The sequence below is a fragment of the Schistocerca piceifrons genome, chromosome 6 (genome assembly GCF_021461385.2).
Source record: "Schistocerca piceifrons isolate TAMUIC-IGC-003096 chromosome 6, iqSchPice1.1, whole genome shotgun sequence".
In the NCBI taxonomy this organism is placed as follows: domain Eukaryota; kingdom Metazoa; phylum Arthropoda; class Insecta; order Orthoptera; family Acrididae; genus Schistocerca; species Schistocerca piceifrons.
The window spans coordinates 425,824,455-425,846,920 of record NC_060143.1 but is presented as its reverse complement, the minus strand read 5'-3'; the positions used below and the strand labels follow the sequence as shown (position 1 = coordinate 425,846,920).

At 38.4% G+C, this 22,466-nt stretch overlaps 1 protein-coding gene across 1 annotated transcript in view; it reads right to left on the bottom strand.

The window, feature by feature from the left end:
• Positions 1-22,466, bottom strand: part of LOC124803361 (neural-cadherin-like) — a 333,705-nt gene that overhangs the window by 104,884 nt on the left and 206,355 nt on the right. Inside the window, 4 exon segments of the mRNA XM_047264547.1 lie at positions 11,378-11,569; positions 11,670-11,838; positions 11,945-12,108; positions 18,943-19,151. Of these exon segments, the coding sequence (XP_047120503.1) occupies positions 11,378-11,569; positions 11,670-11,838; positions 11,945-12,108; positions 18,943-19,151 (734 nt within the window).

Here is a 22,466-nt window from a genome sequence, read left to right as displayed (position 1 = left end):
AATTTAACATCAGTTTGCTGCAGACGTTGAACGTATTTTCAGTCCCAACATAATAAATTCCTTGAGAGGGAAAAGATTCTCTCAACAAATCAGCATGGTTTTAGAAAGCATTGGTAGTGTGAAACTCAGCTTGCACTATTCTCAAATGATATCCTGTGAACAATGGATGAAGGGCAACACGCAAATTCCATATTCCTAGATTTTCGTAATGCATCTGACATGGTGCCACCCTGACAACTAGTGGTGAAGGTACAAACATATGGAAAGGTCTCCAAATATGTGGGTGACTCAAACACTTCTTAAGAACAGAGCCCAGTATGTTGTCCTCGACTGCGAGTGTTCATCAGAGACAAGGGTATCATCAGGAATACCTCAGGAAAGTGTGATGGGGTTGCTGTTATTTTCTATACACACAAATGATCTGGCAGAGCCGGCCAGGGTGGCCGAGCGGTTCTAGGCGCTACAGTCTGGAACCGCGCGACCGCTACGGTCACAGGTTCGAATCGTGCTTCGGGCATGGATGTGTGTGATGTCCTTAGGTTAGTTCGGTTTAAGTAGTTCTAAGTTCTAGGGGACTGATGACCTCAGCAGTTAAGTCCTGTAGTGCTCAGAGCCATTTGAACCATTTGATCTGGCAGACAGAGTCAGCAGCAGCCTGCAGCTGCTTGCTGATGATGCTGTGATGTATGGGAAGGTTTCATTTTTGAGTGACTATAGGAAGGTACAAAATGAATTAGACAAAATTTTTAGTGGGCATGATGAATGGCAGCTAGCTCTAAATGTAGCAAAATGAAATTTAATGCAGATGAACAGGAAAAACAAATTTGTAATGTTTGAGTCCAGTATTAGTAGTGAGCTGCTTGACACAGTCATGACAATTAAATACCTAGATTTCATTTTACAAAGCAGTATGAAATAAATGAGCTAGTAAGGATTGCAGTAGTGGATGTGAATGGTCAACTTTGGTTTATTGGGAGAATTTTAGGAAAGTGTGGTTCATCTGTAAAGGAGACTGCATATAGGACACTAGTGTGACCCATTGTTCTAAATGTTTGGCATCCACACCAGGCCAGATTAAAGGAAGACATTGAAGCAATTCCTGAATAAGGCAAAAGTATTATGGAGATGCTTCGGGAACTCAAATGGGAATCACTGGAGGTAAGGCAATGTTCTTTACTAGGAGCGCTATTGAGAAAATTTAGAGAACTGACATTTCAGGCTGGCTGCAGAACAATTCTACTGCTGCCAATAGAGATTTCACATAAGGACCATGTAGATAAGATTAAAGAGATCAGGGCTCAAACAGAGGTATAAAGACAGTCATTTTTACCTTGCTCTATTTGCGAGTGGAACAGGAAAGGAAATGACTAGTAGTGGCACAGGGTATCCTCTACCACACACCATATGTTGGCTTGTGGAGTATGTATGTAGGTGTAGATATTCAACACCACACCACTACACAATTCATTAAAGTGTATACGCTCTTTTGCTTACCTATATGTCAAGATGCATCCTTTGATGCAACACCAGATGTCTGTTTTCAGACAGCAATGGAGACCATGCAAGCAGTAACACAGGTGGCCATTAACGTAAAGTTCATAGTTAAGGTGACTCTGGGTGACCCCATTCTGCAAGAAATGGTGCACCATGTCCCACATGGGTACCCAGCTGACAGAAAGCTCATCCATAAATGAGACACTGCAGCATATTGCTGCCATCATGAGCTCTCCATCTTTAAGGGGATCCTCCTCCAGGGTGACAATGTGGAAACTTGAGTCATCAGTCCCAAAGCCATGCACTGTCGAGTGCTGGACCTGCTCCAACAGGGATACTGGGGAATTGTTTTAACAAATCAGATGGCCTAGGAGCATGTGTATTGGCAAAGCTCTGTTGCCTCTTCCTACACAGCCATGGTCATCAATCCATTTGGATTTTTCAGGACCTTTCTTGGGGGCCCAATGGCTGGCGCACCCTTGTCAACACCCACAGCAAATTCCTTTAAGTTTAAAGAACGTGGCCCATGACACTGGCCAAAATTATTCAAGTTCTGGCACACATTTTCTCCATTGAGGGCTTACCAAGCACAGTCGGTATGGACAATGGTATTGTTCTGTTCAATGGAATTTAAACAGTTTTGTGAGGAAAATGGGGTTCAACAAGTGCAAACAACTGCTTTCCATCCTGCATCCAACAGCATCACAGAATGTTTTGTCTGCACCTTCAAGATACATATGGTCATGGTACAGCAAGAGAACAACAAAGAGGATGCACTAACACTGTTTATTGCTTCCTATCATACGACACCTCAAGATGGCACCAGTCCTCATAGGCACTCCATGGTCACTTACAGTGGACCAAACCATCTGCTGTCAAGCTGGTGCCCATAGCGACTTACTGCTAACAGGCTACCTGCATCATTTTCAGCCTTGGCAGCAGTGTTCATTAGGGGCAAACATTGTTGGGTCCCAGCTCGGATCATTCACCTTCTGGGAAATTCCATGGTTGAGATCCAAAATCAGGCTAAGGCATCCAGACTTATTAATCAACTCCATATGTGATAGGGGTCTTGCCTCTCCAAAAATGATTCTGCCAGGGTCCTTTTTCTGAAGCACCCCACCTGGTCCATGATCCAGAAAGGCAGCTGAGGCACAACCAGCAGTGGTTGCAGTGGTAATCCCATAGGCAGCACAACCACAGCTCCAAGGACAGGGCCATGGCAATAACAGACATGTGGATGCCAACTTTGATGGACCTGAGACATCTCCACAAGCAGACAAACTCATCACAATGAATTACCAGATGTCGAGATGGTTCTATGCTGTTCCATGTGACAGAATCCAACTGGAATACAGCTGTGACCAGTAGGCTGCTGTACTATAGGTCCACCATCAGCTCCACATATGGGCCAGTTTATTAATAAACACACCAATGAACATATACACATTGGTATGTTGACATGTGAGCCCACAGTGGAATGTGTGATGCCACCATCACCTACTGCTGTATTTTCATCACCAGTGGCAGTGATAGATTTGCAGCACTTTGCCTATGCTGACAGCATGTTCACGGAAGACCAGAGCAAGTATCTATCACCCAAGCTGGTTGCCCAGCACTAGAAAAACCAGTTCTAGCTGCAACACCTGTCCTGGAGGATCAACACTGAAGCATGACTATGAGTAGCCAAGCACTCACCATAGAAACCTTCACTTCTCCTCAGGGACAGTATACCTCTGGTTGAACTTAGAATCTGTGCTTATGTTGAATAGTTGCTGTTAATGACTTATGTTCTGCAGGATTTTGGAGAGTCAAGTGGTTGTTCATCCTTATTATGGATCATGTTTATCAGTGACTTCTATTTTTGTTTTGGGAACCTATTTGGGAATTATTCATTTAAGTATCATTCAGACTTACATGGAGTTCTATTCACCAATTGACAATTATTTTGACCTACTGCATATTCTGAGTAGAAACAAAAGTGCTTGTTTTACAGTGCTAACTGGTTATTCTTACTTTGTATGTGTCTGTGGTGCTGCTTTGGTCATTGAAGTATTCTATAACTACACTATTAATGAGTCATATCTGGAATCAGTCAACTCTTACAAATACCTGGGTGTAACATTTTGCAGGGATATGCAATGAAATGATCATATGGCATCAGTCTTAGATAAAGCAGGTGGCAGACTTGGGTTCATTGGTAGAATACTAGGGAAGTGCTATCAGTCAACAAAGAGGACGGCATACAAAACACTCATGCAATCCATCCTAGAACATTGCTCAAGTGTCTAGGACCCATACCAAATAGGACTAATAGGTGATATTGAATCGATAAAAAGAAGGGCAGCATGAATGCTCACAGGTTTCTTTGACCCATGGAAGAGTTTTATGGATAGGCTGAAGCAACTGAACTGCCATATGCCTGAAGAAAGATGCATACCATCCATCGGTAATCTATTTCAGGGTGTATACGTGGATGAGGAAAAAAAAATTCCCGGGTTTCCTGGTTAAAAATACACTTTATCCCGGATGAAAATACACTTTTTCTGTGTTAAGTAACAATATACTTTTCCTCGGAACTCTAAAACTTATCAATCTTTCAATGGATGTGGTTTTAAACACTGGCGTAGAATTTCCTGGCAGTTTATAAAATGAAACTCAGGAGGAAAAACACGTTTTGAAAAGATGTCTGATATGCAGCAACATGTACACAGAATATTTTCGTATTACGAAAGTATAAATTCGAATTCCACCAAACACCGCATGTTACTTTCCAAAGGATTGAAATCGAGATTGCGATGTGCTTTTGTAAGCCAGTCGTAGCTCATGTCAAGCGATCTCGTAAACCGATGACAGCGGATATTCAGAACATAGGACATGTGATGCAGTCAGCCAATAGCAACATCACTGTTAAGTAGCATGAACCCACAAATAGGAAAAGGTAATGGTTTAAATTACTATATATAGTGTTGCTACAAGAAAGGAAAAGCTTTCATGTATAATATTGGTCTCTAAGATTAATAAGCAGCAAGAGAAGCTAAGCTTTCACACATAATGTTGATCTTTTTTGCACGTGTTACACTTTAAGATACATCAAACAAATGTACCAGTAAAATTTTTAACAACGACATAAATGTCTGATCTTCTGGGCTCGAAAATATTCTAAATGGTCATTCTCAAAGATTTGATTTTTGAATGAGAGTTAAATGCTATGTGACTTAAGAAATTCATCGGACAGTCATGCACAGAGTTCATCTTGTGTAAAATGAAATTTACTTTACTTGAAAATAACGCTTTTCAAACAACCATTCAGAATATTTTCAGGCGACCTGTTAGAAATAGATTCGTTTCAGCAGTTGCACCAGATGACAGGTGTCACCGCGCTTGTGCACCTATGATGATGCAGGAAGCCCGTATGTTCGTACGTGTAAAACATTATAAGATCTTACATTATGTTATAAAAGAAACAAGACACTAGAGGATACTCCAAGAGCATGGGAATTTTGTGAACCATACTAAACTGCATAATTCGGCTTAAAGTGCACATTCGTATGTCCAGATTCAGATGTAAATTTTCTTGGAGTACCAGTACCCTATTATCTCATGTTTGGTTCTTTATTATGGCATAATACCATATGTGCTAGAAGATGAAAACGTGAACTTGAAATGCGGCGAACAGTTGAAACTAGCCAATAGCACAGAATTAAACACTTCATTTCAAATAAATTGACCTCAACAGAAAAGATGAATAAAAGTCAAATTTCTTTAACAAACTGACAAAAATAACTTCATTGTTCTGCACGGCGATTAACGCTTGACTGTCAGAAAGGTGGAAACAATATAAAATATGAAACTAATAATATATTTTAGCCTTCCGTAATTATGTGAATGTATTTTAATTAACTTGATAGCTCCCAGCCACAGAAATCTGTTTTGTTTTCATCTGACATGAGAGCAATAAATGAAGAGGAAACAACAAAATCACTTAACGTAAACACAGGTCACATGGAGACTACCACCTCCCCACCAGAACTCAGACTGCTCTGTGCATCAGGTCCGGATCTATGATGTTTCCAAACCGGGACAATATTAGATAATGGTGCTTCCCATACCTCGAGTGTTTGAGGTAGGATGCCAAAAATTTAAAAAAATTGACTTTTCAAAAATATGTTCATTTTGTAGCGCACATCTTTCTGAAGAGTCTGATACATAAAAGCTATATGTTCAAGTGAATGTAAGACATGTTATTTGGTCTTAAAGTGTGCCGAAGTACAATGCCAAGCCTCTTCCCGCAGCATTCTTCCATCGCATTTCTCTGTATTTCACTCTGTGGAAGTCAAACATGTAATATTTTGTAATGGGTGCAACCAAACTATATTCCGGCCAGTGAAAATTAAAATGTCCTGTGGTGCCCTTCCTGCTCCCAGTCGGTCGGTTTGACATCCTGCCCCTCTAAAAAAATCTCGCAATATATACTGGATGGGATTATTTATAACCGGCAGAACAAGTACTCTTCAGAAAATTTGCAGTCTTCACTGCCTATTAGCTAATAACTTGCTGTTTTGTGTGGCATAAAATTAAATGTATGATACATAAAACGAGTAAAGACAAGACACAAGCAAGACAGTATACATTTCTTCAATCCTGGTGTCCTTGCTTTTTTTCTCTCTAATCTTTCCACAGCTTTATATGGCATACTTTCCTTTCTGGGAAAGAATCTATTACCTCATCAAAGTGCGTCAACAATTTTCTATATGAAAAAATGAAATGCCGTTGTCTAATACTAGAAAAGCTTTTAATACAAATAGTACCCAAGACTGGTGAGGTTTCTCGGTCTGATTACGTGTATTTTGTCACTGTCTGCTAGATAAAACGAAATAGGCCTAATATTGGACCAATTGTTACTTACACCAAATAAACAAGACTGTTTTCGCACAAATTGTCATTTTTATAACACAACAGAATATAATTCACAAAGTACCAATATCAAATGCCTATTAGGCCTACTACAAGCAAAAATTTTTATGTTAGGAAATAGTTTCACATTTCATTCATACTCTCTAGCTTCTGAAGCATGAGATCGAAAAAGTAGTAGTACGAAATTTTTATATAAATTTGGAATCGTCATATTCTTCCATAATTTGTGTGAGTCCCCGTTTCTTCTCCTTTCCCATTCTAACAAAGAATCTTGTCATCACAAATTCTGTAACTATTACTGCCAGTGTCAACATTTATTCTCTGGTTAACTTCACTAACCCTGCCACAATCGCCTGTTTGTTATCCCACATTTATTCTCTGGTTAGGCGTTATTATGCGTACATACAATGCATTTTTTGCGCTACTCCCAGGATAGAACATTAGCGGCTGCTAGCCAGGGATTGTATAACTGGCACTTAGTAGTGTAGCAGTCTGGCCAAAAATTTTCTGTGAAAATTTCATTTTCTTGGATACATGGAGAGGAAAATACGTTATTCTTTGTTGCCTGTTATTCCTATTAGTAGTTTGTTTCCACACTGGTAGTCTGAATCTATGGAATTTGCAAGTAATTATAACAACACTAATCATATGCGAACCCAGTCAACCACATAAACAGCGATTGTCATTCACCCTTTAGGCTTTATTTGCTCAGACCCGTCCCCGTTTGTCTCCAGGAAAGTTTATTTCTAGATGCGACAGGGATTCCCCTGGCAGAGACATGTACACTACGCACACATTCAAAAATAAACTTATGCTTCATTCAGAAATCAATTTAGAATTTGATCAAAAATGTTCAAAAACCAATAGGAATGCATTCAAAATCATATGAGTAATCAACAGACCAATGTGCGCTGGATGCTTGGCGCTTTGTGAAACAAGGGCTTTTACCTCAATAATATGATTTTTAAAATATTCCAGAGGTAAAATAGTCCCCCATTCGGATCTCCGGGTGGGGACTACTCAGGAGGATGTCGTCATCAGGAGAAAGTAAACTGGCGTTCTACAGATTGAAGCGTGGAATGTCAGATCCCTTAATCGGGCAGATAGGTTAGAAAATTTAAAAAGGGAAATGGATAGGTTAAAGTTAGATATAGTGGGAATTAGTGAAATTCGGTGGCAGGAGGGACACGACTTTTGGTCAGGTGAATACAGGGTTATAAATACAAAATCAAATAGGGGTAATGCAGGAGTAGGTTTAATAATGGATAAAAAAATAGGAGTGCGAGTAAGCTACTACAAACAACATAGTGAATACATTACTGTGGCCAAGATAGACACGAAGCCCACGCTTACTACAGTAGTACAAGTTTATATGCCTTCTAGCTCTGCATATGACAAAGAAATTGAAGAAATGTATGATGAAATTAAAGAAATTATTCAGATAGTGCAGGGAGACAAATTTAATAGTCATGGATGACTGGAATTCGGCAGTAGGAAAAGGGAGAGAAGGAAACGTAGTCGGTCAATATGGATTGGGGGGTAAGAAATGATAGAGCAAGCCGCCTGTAAGAATTTTGCACAGAGCATAACTTAATCATAGCTAACACTTGGTGCAAGAATAATAAAAGAAGGGTGTATAGATGGAAGAATCATGGAGATACTAGAAGGTATCAGATAGATTATATAATGGTAAGACAGAGATTTAGGAACCAGGTTTTAAATTGTAAGACATTTCCAGGGGGCAGATGTGGACTCTGACCACAATGTATTGGTTATGAACTGTAGATTAAAACTGCAGAAACTGCAAAAAGGTGGGAATTTAAGGAGATTGGACCTGGATAAACTGACTAAACCAGAGGTTGTACAGAATTTCAGGTAGAGCATAGGGAAAGAATTGACAGGACTGGGGGAAAGAAGTACAGTAGAAGAAGAATGGGTAGCTTTGAGGGATGAAGTAGTGAAGGCAGCAGAGGATCAAGTAGGTAAAAAGACAAGGGCTAGTAGAAATCCTTGGGTGACAGAAGAAATACTGAATTTAATTGATGAAAGGAGAAAATATAAAAATGCAGTAAATGAAGCAGCCAAAAAGGAATACAAACGTCTCAAAAATGAGATTGACAGGAAGTGCAAAATGGCTAAGCAGGCATGGCTAGAGGACAAATGTAAGGATGTAGAGGCTTATCTCACTAGGGGTAAGATAGATACAGCCTAAAGGAAAATTAAAGAGACCTTCAGAGAAAAGAGAACCACTTGTATGAATATCAAGAGCTCAGAGGGAAACCCTACTCTAAGCAAAAAAGGGAAAGCATAAAGGTGGAAGGAGTACATAGAGGGTCTATACAAGGGCGATGTACTTGAGGACAATAGTATGGAAGTGGAAGAGGATGTAGATGAAGATGAAATGGGAGATACAATACTGTGTGAAGAGTTTGACAGAGCACTAAAAGACCTGAGTTGAAACATGGCCCCGGGAGTAGACAACATTCCATTAGAACTACTGACGGCCTTGGGAGAGCCATTCCTGACAAAACTCTAGCACCTGGTGAGCAAGATTTATGAGACAGGTGAAATACCCTCAGACTTCAAGAAGAATATAATAATCCCAATCCCAAAAAAAGCAGGTGTCGACAGATGTGAAAATTACTGAACTATCAGTTTAATAATTCACAGCTGCAAAATACTAACACGAATTCTTTACAGATGAATGGAAAAACTGGTAGAAGCTGACCTTGGGGAAGATCAGTTTGGATTCCGTAGAAATATTGGAACACGTGAGGCAATATTGACCTTATGACTTATCTTAGAAGAAAGATTAAGAAAAGGCAAACTGACATTTCTAGCATTTGTAGACTTAGAGAAAGCTTTTGACAATGTTGACAGGAATACTCTCTTTCAAATTCTAAAGGTGGCAGGGGTAAAATACGGGGAGCGATAGGCTATTTACAGTTTGTATAGAAACCAGATGGCAGTTATAAGAGTTATTTGGAGTAGGTATTAAAATCCACGGAGAAGAAATAAAAACTTTGAGGTTCACTGATGACATTGTAATTCTGTCAGAGACAGCAAAGGACTTGGGAGAGCAGTTGAACAGAATGGACAGTGTCTTGGAAGGAGGATGTAAGATGAACATCAACAAAAGCAAAACGAGAATAATGGAATGTAGTCGAATTAAGTCGGTTGATGCTGAGGGAATTAGATTAGGAAATGAGACACTTAAAGTAGTAAAGGAGTTTTGCTATTTGGGAAGCATAATAACTGATGATGGTCGAAGTAGAGAAGATATAAAATGTAGAGTGGCAATGACAAGGAAAGCGTTTCTGAAGAAGAGAAATTTGTTAACATTGAGTATAGATTTAAGTGTCAGGAAGTCGTTTCTGAAAGTATTTGTATGGAGTGTAGCCATGCATGGAAGTGAAACATGGATGATAAATAGTTTGGACAAGAAGAGAATAGAAGCTTTCGAAATGTGGTGCTATAGAAGAATGCTGAAGATTGGACGGGTAGATCACATAACTACTGAGGAGGTATTGAATAGAATTGGGGAGAAGAGGAGTTTGTGGCACAACTTGACAAGAAGAAGAGACCGTTGGTAGGACATGTTCTGAGGCATCAAGGGATCACAAATTTAGCATTGGAGGGCAGCATGGAGGGTAAAAATCGTAGATGGAGACCAAGAGATGAATACACTAAGCAGATTCAGAAGGATGTAGGATGCAGTAAGTACTGCGAGATGAAGAAGCTTGCACAGGATAGAGTAGCATGGAGAGCTGCATCAAACCAGTCTCAGGACTGAAGACCACAACAACAACAATGAATTTGACGTAGGTCCTACCAATAATCTACTGAGATTTATTTCTGCAGCATATCTCCACAATTACATACATTAATTAAGATATGAGTGAATTGTGTCATGATAGACAGTTCTTAATTTATTGCTGGTGACTACCTTTAAACGATGGATGAATGGTAAAGACCACTGCTAATTTCCTCACTTAGAAAGTTTATGTGACAGACAAAAGGCATTATCTATTACATTGTTAATAAGAGATGCATGGTGACCGTAATTAAAGTTCCATTTTCAAAATGCAGTACAAAAATAACCATGGTCAGAATGACTTCAAATTTGAGCAGGATATTAATGAAGAGGGGGGGAAATGTAATTGGAAAAAAAATAACAAAAGTTTTTCTACTAGATAGCACTGTAAGCAGCAGAATACACAAAATAAAAGACATGAGGTACATGGCTGTTCCTCAGTTTGCATCTGAGGTGCTCTGAATGACTGTCTCAATGCAGGATTATGCATTGCTGGTAAATCTGTTTTCAAGAATAGTGATTGTGCATTAGTAGCTCTCCAGAAGTTCCAGACAGTCAGAGGTATCAAAAAAGGCAGTGGTTCAATGTCTGCCAAGGATCAGGAGAAAATAATTACAAAATTCAAAAAGATAAGTTCATTTGAAGTGTATCTAGTTAGAAAATCTTCATTAAATTCTTCTGGTTGCCATAACATTTCCCTCTTATCTAATAATACAGCATTCTGTTTGAATGTGATATAATTCTGAACAGCAAGTCTTTTTTTACAATGTTTTGAAACTGAAACTTTATGATCACCCTGTATCTGTTGTTAGCTGTAGAAATTTTGTTTGCGGAATTATAATTATGCTTTTCAAATTGGGACATCTGCACAGAAGTCATATACAAAAAGGGAGCCAATTCTGTTTTCTGAAACACCCTAACGGTTTTTTAAAGAATGTTTTCATAATGAATATATTAATTTTAATGAGAATACAAGTGTTAATCCACTGGAAATGACTGCAACTGTATGACTGAAAATAATAATGATAATAATAATAATATTAATAATAATAATAATAATAATAATAATAATAATTACAATAATAATCTGCATTAATAATTTTAATGTTGTTGGTCCATTACACCAATAGGCATACTACAGACACAAATTACCTCTTCATGGTGCATTTGTAGAAGTGCATTGATTTTCTCAGGCTTATAAAGTCTCCAAGCATCAATAGAAAAGAAGGTGTCAAGGATATGTGGATGACTTTGGTGCTGTTTTACGCTGAATATGTCAACAGTTTTCTTTTTGATGCTAAGTGTTGCTGCCAAGCTACTTTTAAGAAGCCCCATTTTGCTCTCCTGAGAAAGAATATTTTGAGGAAGACAAAAAACTGATTAGGTACTTACAGTGAAAAAACACTGAGTTCATTGTGAGACATTATGTACATATGTAACATACCACATAGTTCCTCTCTCTTATAAAGTCATCAGCAGATATTCCAGAAATTCTTAAAGATCCCGGATTAATAACCTTTTCATATGGCAGCATCTTAACAGTGACAGTTACACTTGCTGTGACGTTATTCTGTGAGTACCTATGATCACAGACTCTGAATAATAAATTATATCTGAAAATTATGATTCATTTTAATAGAATTGGGAAAACAGAGTTCATAAACTGAATAAATGCTTGAGAGACATAGGATGTAAGTATTATGATATTACTGAACTTACATTCCTTCAGGAGTACTGCTTCTCATTGTAATCATTCCCGTGCCCTCATTTATTTTAAATCTATGATGTTCATATGTCTGCCAGTAAAATCTTTTATCTGGTAAATCCCAGTCATCTGGATCTTCAACATATATCCTCCCAATATCTGTTTCTGGAGTTTGATCCTTTATATCAGTATGGAAATACATTAACATGCACAAAAATATACATGCATATTTGTTAATAGCCTCGCAATAATTACATTACATAGAACATACGATAAACATCTCTTTGTGCTATTAAAGCAGCATAGTTTCCAATGGCATTGTAACTGTGGTAAGGTTTATGTGAAACACAAGCAGTTATCTTTTACAGAGATGATGATAAATGAATGATTCAAAATCTATGTTATTTTTAGTTCTACTTGCATAAATGTTATAATTTCCTGAGATACTTAAGATTTTGCATATTACCTACGAGGATCCTTTCACTTAATGAAATTACTTATCAGTATTTTAAATAATGTTTCTACTGAAGCTGGGCAATTATCAATCCTTGGATTTATAATGTGTAACGTCATTCCTGTTTCTATCTGGAAGGGCTGTTAATGGAGATAGATTACACTCTCATTTGCCATTACGATAACTTAAGCCTGCAGCTTTGTCATCTTTTTCAGAGTCAATTCCACAATAGATTCCAATAAAAATTATTTTGCTTCACACCAAGCCACTAGATACATCTACATCTACATCTACATCCATACTCCGCAAGCCACCTGATGGTGTGTGGCGGAGGGTATCTTGAGTACCTCTATCGGTTCTCCCTTCTATTCCAGTCTCGTATTGTTCGTGGAAAGAAGGATTGTTGGTATGCTTCTGTGTGGGCTCTAATCTCTCTGATTTTATCCTCATGGTCTCTTTGTGAGATATACGTAGGAGGGAGCAATATACTGCTTGACTCTTGGGTGAAAGTATGTTCTCGAAACTTCAACAAAAGCCCGTACCGAGCTACTGAGCGTCTCTCCTGCAAAGTCTTCCACTGCAGTTTATCTATCATCTCCGTAACGCTTTCGCGATTACTAAATGATCCTGTAACGAAGCGCGCTGCTCTCCATTGGATCTTCTCTATCTCTTCTATCAACCCTATCTGGTATGGATCCCACACTGCTGAGCAGTATTCAAGCAGTGGGCGAACAATCGTACTGTAACCTACTTCCTTTGTTTTTGGATTGCATTTCCTTAGGATTCTTCCAATGAATCTCAGTCTGGCATCTACTCTACCAACGATCAAATTTATATGATCATTCCCTTTTTAAATCACTCCTAATGCGTACTCCCAGATAATTTATGGAATTAACTGCTTCCAGTTGCTGACCTGCTATTTTGTAGCTAAATGATAAGGGATCTATCTTTCTATGTATTCGCAGCACATTACACTTGTCTACATTGAGATTCAATTGTCATTCCCTGCACCATGCATCAATTCGTTGCAGATCCTCCTGCATTTCAGAACAATTTTCCATTGTTACAACCTCTCGATATACCACAGCATCACCCGCAAAAAGCCTCAGTGAACTTTGTCATCCACAAGGTCATTTATGTATATTGTGAATAGCAACAGTCCTACGACACTCCCCTGTGGCACACCTGAAATCATTCTTACTTCGGAAGACTTCTCTCCATTGAGAATGACGTGCTGCGTTCTGTTATCTAGGAACTCTTCAATCGAATCACACAATTGGTCTGACAGTCCATATGCTCTTACTTTGTTCATTAAACGACTGTGGGGAACTGTATCGAACACCTTGCGGAAGTCAAGGAACACGGCATCTACCTGTGAACCCATGTCTATGGCCCTCTGAGTCTCATGGACGAATGGCGCGAACTGGGTATCACATGACCGTCTTTTTCGAAACCCATGCTGATTCCTACAGAGTAGATTTCTAGCCTCCAGAAAAGTCATTATACTCGAACATAATACGTGTTCCAAAATTCTACAACTGATCGACGTTAGAGATGTAGGTCTATAGTTCTGCACATCTGTTAGATGTCCATTCTTGAGAACGGGGATGACCTGTGCCCTTTTCCAATCCTTTGGAACACTATGCTCTTCTAGAGACCTATGGTACACCGCTGCAAGAAAGGGGGCAAGTTCCTTCACGTACTCTGTGTAAAATCGAACTGGTATCCCATCAGGTCCAGCGGCCTTTCCTCTTTTGAGCGACTTTAATTGTTTCTCTATCCCTCTGTCGTCTATTTCGATATCTACCATTTTGTCATCCGCGCAACAATCTAGAGAAGGTACTACAGTGCAGTCTTCCTCTGTGATACAGCTTTGGAAAAAGACATTTAGTATTTCGGCCTTTAGTCTGTCATCCTTTGTTTCAGTACCATTTTGGTCACAGAGTGTCTGGACATTTTGTTTTGATCCACCTACCCCTTTGACATAAGACCAAATTTTCTTAGGATTTTCTGCCAAGTTAGTACACAGAACTTTACTTTCAAACTCACTGAATGCCTCTCGCATAGCCCTCCTCACACCACATTTCGCTTCGCGTAATTTTTGTTTGTCTGCAAGGCTTTGGCTATGTTTGTATTTGCTGTGAAGTTCCCTTTGCTTCTGCAGCAGTTTTCTAACTCTGTTGTTGTACCACGGTGGCTCTTTTCCATCTCTTACGATCTTGCTTGGCACATACTCATCTGACGCATATTGTACGATGGTTTTGAACTTTGTCCACTGATCCTCAACACTATCTGTACTTGAGACAAAACTTTTGTGTTGAGCCGTCAGGTACTCTGTATCTGCTTTTTGTCACTTTTGCTAAACAGAAAAATCTTCCTACCTTTTTTAATATTATATAGGACAAGTAGACGCAACACTTTTTATTTCTACTGACTTATACACAACACATTGCATTAACCATTGCAGTTCTGTTCATCTTGATGAACATGTACCTAAATTAATACAAGGTGTATCAAAAAGAATCATGCAATTTAAAAAAATCATAACTATTATGTTATCTTAGGAACCTGTCCTGACAATCACCAAAGTGATGATCTAAATAAAACTACAAGACTGGACAAGGAGGCAGCATGCAGAATATTGGGCTCAGGTCCAAAAGCAAAAACATGGCAAGATATTGATGCTGAAGCCATGTTCTAAGAGAAGTCACTCAATCCTGGGCTTGAATAGGAGAGAAATGAAACTCATGGTTGGACTATTGACAGGCCACAGGAACTTCAAAAAATACCTACATCCAATGGGAATAATAGAAGAAGACCTCAAATGCAGGATGTGTAATGTGGGTGAGGAAACCACATCACATTTGATCTTTGAATATGAAACATTGGAGATTAAAAGACACAGAATATTCAGATCAACCAGACGTGAAGAAACTGTGACTAGTAAAGCTCTGGTAAAGGATCTCCTTGCACTGTGCAAGGGCACTGGTTGGCTATTTTTACAGACATAGGGAATGATACCACACAATTAACTCTGTTTCAGTGTGGGCAGCAGTGGGCTTGACCATTGTTGTTTTTGTTTCCCTGATAAAATCAAATCAAATCAATTTTACCTGAGAGACATGCGTGAAGAACATACTGTTGGAAAGAGCGAACTCTCAAGTTTTACATGATTCCTGCTAGGTAACAGCAGTGTGTGTCCACTTCAGTTCTAGTAAAAATGGTGTTGGGACAATAGAAAGTGTTTCGAGTTCTACAATTTGCTCAGTGCGAGTCAGTAATAACTATTCAGCATGACTTTTGTACTAGGTATGGTGTGGATCCTCCTATAGCACAAAGCATTAGACAATGGCATGAATAACTCCAAGAAATAAGATGTTTGAGTAAAGGAAAATCACTGGGCCCTCCCCAAGTGTCTGACACAGATGTTGAATGCATCTGCCATGGTTCCACAAGGAGTCCACAGAAATCTGTTTGCCATGCAGCCCAACAGGCCCTCGATGTCTGTCTAGCATGTGTTGTGTCGATGTTTACACATCAAACCATACAAAATTCAGCTACTGCAAGCTCTTTGCGAAGGTGTGGAGTTCTGTAATTTCATTCTTGGCAAGGTGGAGGATGACAGTTTCCTTCCATGTTTAGTGTTTAGTGACAAGGCAACATTCCATTTACATAGAAAGGTGAACTGTCATAATGAGAGAATATGTGGTATGGAGCAACCACACGAATCTGTGCAACATGGGAGGAACTCTCCAAAATTTAATGAGTTTCATGTACATTCATGGGAAAAGATGTATGGTCCATGTTCCTTTGCCAAGAACACTGTTACAAGAAGCACATACCTTGCTATGCTTGAGAACTTTCTTTTCCCACAGTTAGAGACTGATTCAAATGACTTCATTTACCAACAGGATGGGACACCAACACACTAGCATTTGGAAGTTTGGGAATTTTTTAATCACTGGATTACTGAACAACGAATCGTTCAGATGTAAAGGTAGTATCAAGAGTACCACAGGGAAGTGTGATAGGACCGTTGCTGTTTACAATGTATATAAATGATATAGTAGAAAGCACTGGATGCTCTTTAAGGCTATTCGCAGATGGTGCAGTTATCTATATCACAGTAGCAATGCCAGCACATAATAAAAATTTGCAGAATGACCTGCAGAGAATTGATGAATGGCGCAGGCTCTGGCAGTTGACCTTGAACGTAAATACGACGCTTGGAACTTTAATAGTGGCAATTACTTATTTACAGCTTGTACAAAATAGATACGCATTTCAAAGTTTTACTGACCTTCAGAGTAGTCACTAGCATTGTGTATAACCCGTTGCCAGTGGTGTGGAAGTCATAGGATGCTCTTAGCAGTGCCAGTAGTGTTGACAGTTCGAGCGGCACGGCCTATTGGCCAACAAATTTGTAGCAGTTCTGAAGCGAATGCCGTAAAGTGTTTCCTTCAGTTTATAAATCAAGCTGAACTTACGAGGGCTTAAGTCAGGGGAGTGCAGTAGGTGGTATAGCACTTAGCAGCCCCATCAGTCAAACAAATCAGTAACAGCTTGCACTGTACGTGCTTCAGCATTGTCCTGAAAAATGATGGTCAGGTCCTGCAGAAAGTGTCATCACTTCTGTCTCTATGCTGGTCACAGGTTGTGTTCCAAAAATGAACATCATAGAGACAGAAGTGATGACACTTTCTGCAGGACCTGACCTTCATTTTGCAGGACAATGCTCAAGCACATACAGTGCAAGCTGTTATTGATTTGTTTGACTGATGGGGCTGCTAAGTGCTGTACCACCTACTGCACTTCCCTGACTTAAGCACTCATAAGTTCAACTTGATTTCTAAACTGAAGGAAACACTTCATGGCATTCACTTCAGAACTGCTACAAATTCGTCATGCAATAGACCGCATCACTCGAACTGTCAACACAACTGGCACAGCTAAGAGTATCCTATGACTTCTGCATCACTGGTAATGGGTTATACACAATGCTGGTGACTACCTTGAAAGCCAGTAAAACTTTGAAACACGTATCTATTTTGTATGAGCTGTAAATAAATAGTTGCCACTATTAAAAGTTCCAACCCTTGTAAATGTAACGTATTTCACACGCATAGGAAAAGAAATCCACTACTGTATAGCTACACTATTGATGACAAACAGTTGGAGACAGTGTCTGCTGTAAAATATCTAGGCGTTACTATCCAGAGGCACTTTAAGTGGAATGGCCATATAAAACAGATAGTGGGAAAAGCAGAAACCAGATTCAGATTCATCAGAAGAATCTTAAAGAAATGTAACTCATTCATGAAAGAAGTGGCCTATAAGGCACTTGTTCACCCAATTCTTGAGTATTGTTCATCTGTCTGGGGTCCCTATCAGGTAGGACTGATAGAGGAGATAGAGAAGATCGAACGAAGAGTGGTGTGTTTCATCACTGGATCATTTAGCTGGCGAGAGAGTGTTACGATGGTGCTAAACAAACTCAACTGGCAGATGTTACATGAGACATGTTGTGCATCACATAGAGATTTACTATTGAAATTTCAGAGGAGTCAACAACATATTACTTCCTGCCATATACAGCTTGCATATTGACCACAAGGAGAAAATTCGAGAAATTAGAGCCAATACAGAGGCTTACAGACAATCATTCTTCCCACGCACTATTTGCGAGTGGTACCAAATGTACCCTCTGCCACACACCATTGGGTGGCTTGCGGAGTATGATGTAGTTGTAGATAAATCGGTTGCACTGGACCAAATGATTCAGCCTTACATTACCGGCCTCTGAGGTCACCAGACCTGACTATATGTGATTATTTCTTGTGGGGGTTTATGAAAGACTCTGTTTTTGTGCCTCCATTACCAACAACAATGAATGAACTGAGACATTGCATAAAAGCAGCTGTGGAAATTTAACTCATGACATGCTCACCACAGTAAGGGAACAATTTGAATTTTGCACTGACGTATGCTGAGCATCTCAAGGAAGGCATATTGAACACCTTTGAAAAGTTATGAAAAAAAGCTTTGTGAGTTTCCTGTTCATCAAAAAACAAAATTCATTGTATATGTTTATTAGTTTTAGAAATATAGACATGCCAAATAAGATGATTCTTTTTGATACACCCGCTATATCACAAGCCATAACAAATGTTTATATGCATTACATGCAAAATAACAGCCGAGAAGCAGTGTCATCAGGATTCAGCAAGGGAACTTACCGTTTTGGATGATCAGTCAAAAAAAGCAGTGAAAGCTATGTTCTTATTAACAATGAGGAAATTTCTTTTCTTTTTGCTTTTTTATTTAGCGTAAAGGACCATGGCAGTAAACATTGATTGTTAATCTCATGGCAGATAAACTTATTAGAAGAAATATAATATAATATCGAATTGTAGTTAATGTGCCACTTATGGATTCATGAAACACAGTTGTTAACACAACCGTACCACAACAAAATTCATTCCATCCTAATTTCTTTGCTTTTGAGAGAAACTCAACACCTTATATTTTTAATAGGAAGGGCTTGGAAGTATTCTTTACCTGATACTTATAAATTAATATATTTTTATTCCCAGGTTTCATCTTGTTGTCGTTGACATCGCCAATTATGATCCTCACTGTTGAGGTCCCCGTGAGTGGAGGATGACCAGAGTCTGTCACTAATATAGGTACAAAGTACTCATTTTGTTCTTCTCGGTCAAAAGACTTCAGTGATGATATAATTGCAGAGCCTTGGCCATTAGCACCTTCTGTTTAAAATATTTGTATTACTGAACAAGTAATGCTGTTAAGGTACATATGTATGATAGGAAGCTACTTAGGAAATAACATAAATTTTCTTTAATAATCTATCAGTGCTGACTACTGTTAATAGTCTTTTGCTATTATCATGACAAAAATGTACATTGGTGTGCACAAAACAACAAAAGTATGCATGTTTTTATGAATTAAAAATACCAGAAATAATCACAATTTCAGAAACATGCACTAAGAAGATAAAACTATAGAGATGAGAGGAACACATAACTCCAAATAAAAACTACTTTATCAGTAATTTGTAACTCAGTGGTACTAATTCCACCTTCCCATCAACTATTACTTGTGTTTACTATAATACATTATTAATGTTTTTATCTGAATTCTCTTAAATTAATCCTTTCCTTTACCTGTCAAAACATTTTTTTTCAAGTTTGGAAAGCAGCTCTGCATTTGCACTCTGCAGAATTTTGAAACAGCAGTGTCACTAGTATAATCCTACTAATACTTTTATACTTTCTCCTCTAGCACTGAGATGACAGCATGAATAAAATGTAACACTATATTCCCCTCCCATACATTACTTAATTTAAAAGAAAATGAGTTTACAACAACACCATGTCACAGTTCGTTGATAACAGAATCATATATTTCTGTTCTAATAATCAAAAAACAAAGATGATGTGACTTACCAAACGAAAGTGCTGGCAGGTTGATAGACACACAAACAAACACAAACATACACACAAAATTCAAGCTTTCGCAACCAACGGTTGCTTCATCAGGAAAGAGGGAAGGAGAGGGAAAGACGAAAGGATGTGGGTTTTAAGGGAGAGGCTAAGGAGTCATTCCAATCCCCGGAGCGGAAAGACTTACCTTAGGGGGAAAAAAGGACAGGTATACACTCGCACACACACACATGTCCATCCGCACATACACAGACATAAGCAGACATTTGTAAAGGCAAAGAGTTTTTTGCCTTTACAAATGTCTGCTTGTGTCTGTGTATGTGCGGATGGACATGTGTGTGTGTGTGTGTGTGTGTGTGTGTGTGTGTGTGTGTGTGTGTGTGTGTGTGGGCGCGAGTGTATACCTGTCCTTTTTTCCTCCTAAGGTAAGTTTTTCTGCTCCTGGGATTGGAATGACTCCTTACCCTCTCCCTAAAACCCACATCCTTTCGTCTTTCTCTCTTTCCTGATGAAGCAACCGTTGGTTGCGAAAGCTTGAATTTTGTGTGTCTGTCTGTGTTTGTTTGTGTGTCTATCAACCTGCCAGTGCTTTCGTTTGGTAAGTCACATCATCTTTGTTTTTAGATATATTTTTCTCATGTGGAATGTTTCCCTCTATTATATTCATATCATTAATGTTCTAATAATCAATTAGAAATGGTTTATTGTATCAGTTTCTCCAGGATGGCTACTCAAACTTGGAAAAAAAACCAGAGTATTCCTAAGACAAGGAGGAAGTAGTGTCAAAATCTCCCTATTCTCAGTTGAGCTACATGCCAGACATACACAGCAGTTTAACCACTGTTTTTAAACATCAATAATTTATATGGAATAATATTCATGTAATTAATACACTTTGAGATATTAAGTATTTTAAGATTTGCAATTTATGAAATTCAGTTTCCATGCCAAGAAAAAAGTGCAAAATTCCTTGTGATTTTATGAAATTCCTGAAATTACCTGAGATTCCCCTGATTTTTCCAGGTAAAATGTAATTTTTTGAGAATTCCAGGTTTTCCAGAAGAATCACCACTGTGTTCTTGAGAATTTGATAAAGTAAATACTTTCACATTTGTATCTGAGGTGCTTTCTAGTTGTTTAAACAGTTGTTTACACTGTGAACTCATTGGTACAGAGGTTGCCTTTTCTTGTAATGTGTGTGTGCATTATGTCCAAGTTTTTACAACTCGTTGGTAATTAAAACATTGTCATTATTCTAAATGAGAATCAGTGCTGTTTTAATGTGACTACCTTATCAACTTATGGGCCACTCAGTGATGAATTTTATGTGATGTATACTGAATACAATATTTGAAAAAGCGTGAGATAGAAGTTTTGAGGTAATTTCTGTTATGTGCACGTCTAGACCTTGAGTTGGCAGCTCTATGCTAGGCAAGATGTGTGAATTTTTGTTCTTTGATGAAGATAAGTTATTTACATTGTAATAACATTTAGTTTAGTACAGATTACCCTTTAAATATGTGTGTTAGTGTGTTTTTTAAGCTTACTATTAAAGGTTTAACATTTATTTACATATTATTTCAGAAAACGTGAAAAGATCATAAAGTTGGGTTGTATTACCTAATCATTATATTATTACACTTGGCCTCCCACGGGTATTATTGGAAAGAATGCTGTGACACTACAGTAAACACGTTCAGTTGGACTAAGAAAAATACATTACATTGTGAATGATTTCACAACAGTTGTGCACATACTATCAAGTGGTTGAGGGTGTCCTTGTGAAATATTACAATAGAAACTTATGATACGCCGATCAAAGTGACCTCACTCCCAGATACAATAATAGTGTGGTAAACTAATATTCACACTTTTGATTACATTTTGGTGCATTAATCTTAGAGAATCCACTTTCATTGTTATTTTCTTCTATCCAACAATTTAAGTGGAGTGAACCCACTCAAAAATAAGTTAATATTTCTGGAAAGTAGTATAAATCTTGTTGTCTGATTTGCAAACATTTGCACTTGTCGTTTGTTTACATACAGTCTGCATAAATTGAAAGTTACATTTTATTCTGAAAAAGGTAATTAACAGATGCTGTAGTTAAGTGAGTGATGAATTCTTGTTTTAAGATGAAATAATTAACTTATTACATTATTTCATACACCTGAAGCACTAACCTATATGCTTAATTTTTGTGGCTTGCAAATAATGAAAATTTGTGTAAGGTTAAGCATGGAAAGTGATTTCACTCTATTTTTAAGTGTTTAATCTGTGGTGCAATGTGTGATAAGTGTGGATGTTGCTGTATGGTAGTCAGACAGGGAGTGGTATGAGTAGACTGTGGATTGGAGTTTCACTGGGGTGATTGTAGTGGGGAACAGAATGGGGAACCCATTGAGTTCCCCATGGAACTGTAGGCTCTGAAAAAAATGACAATAGAATCACTGAACAGGAGGAAAAGATTTGTGCCCTTCTGGCAGAACTAAAACACATGAAATTTGAACTATATAGGTTGAAGGGGGAAAAAAGATAGTGGGAACTGGGTAATGGTAACAAGCAATGGGCAAAAAGGGAAAACCTCTTCCACTTCTTCATTTACATTTGAACATACTA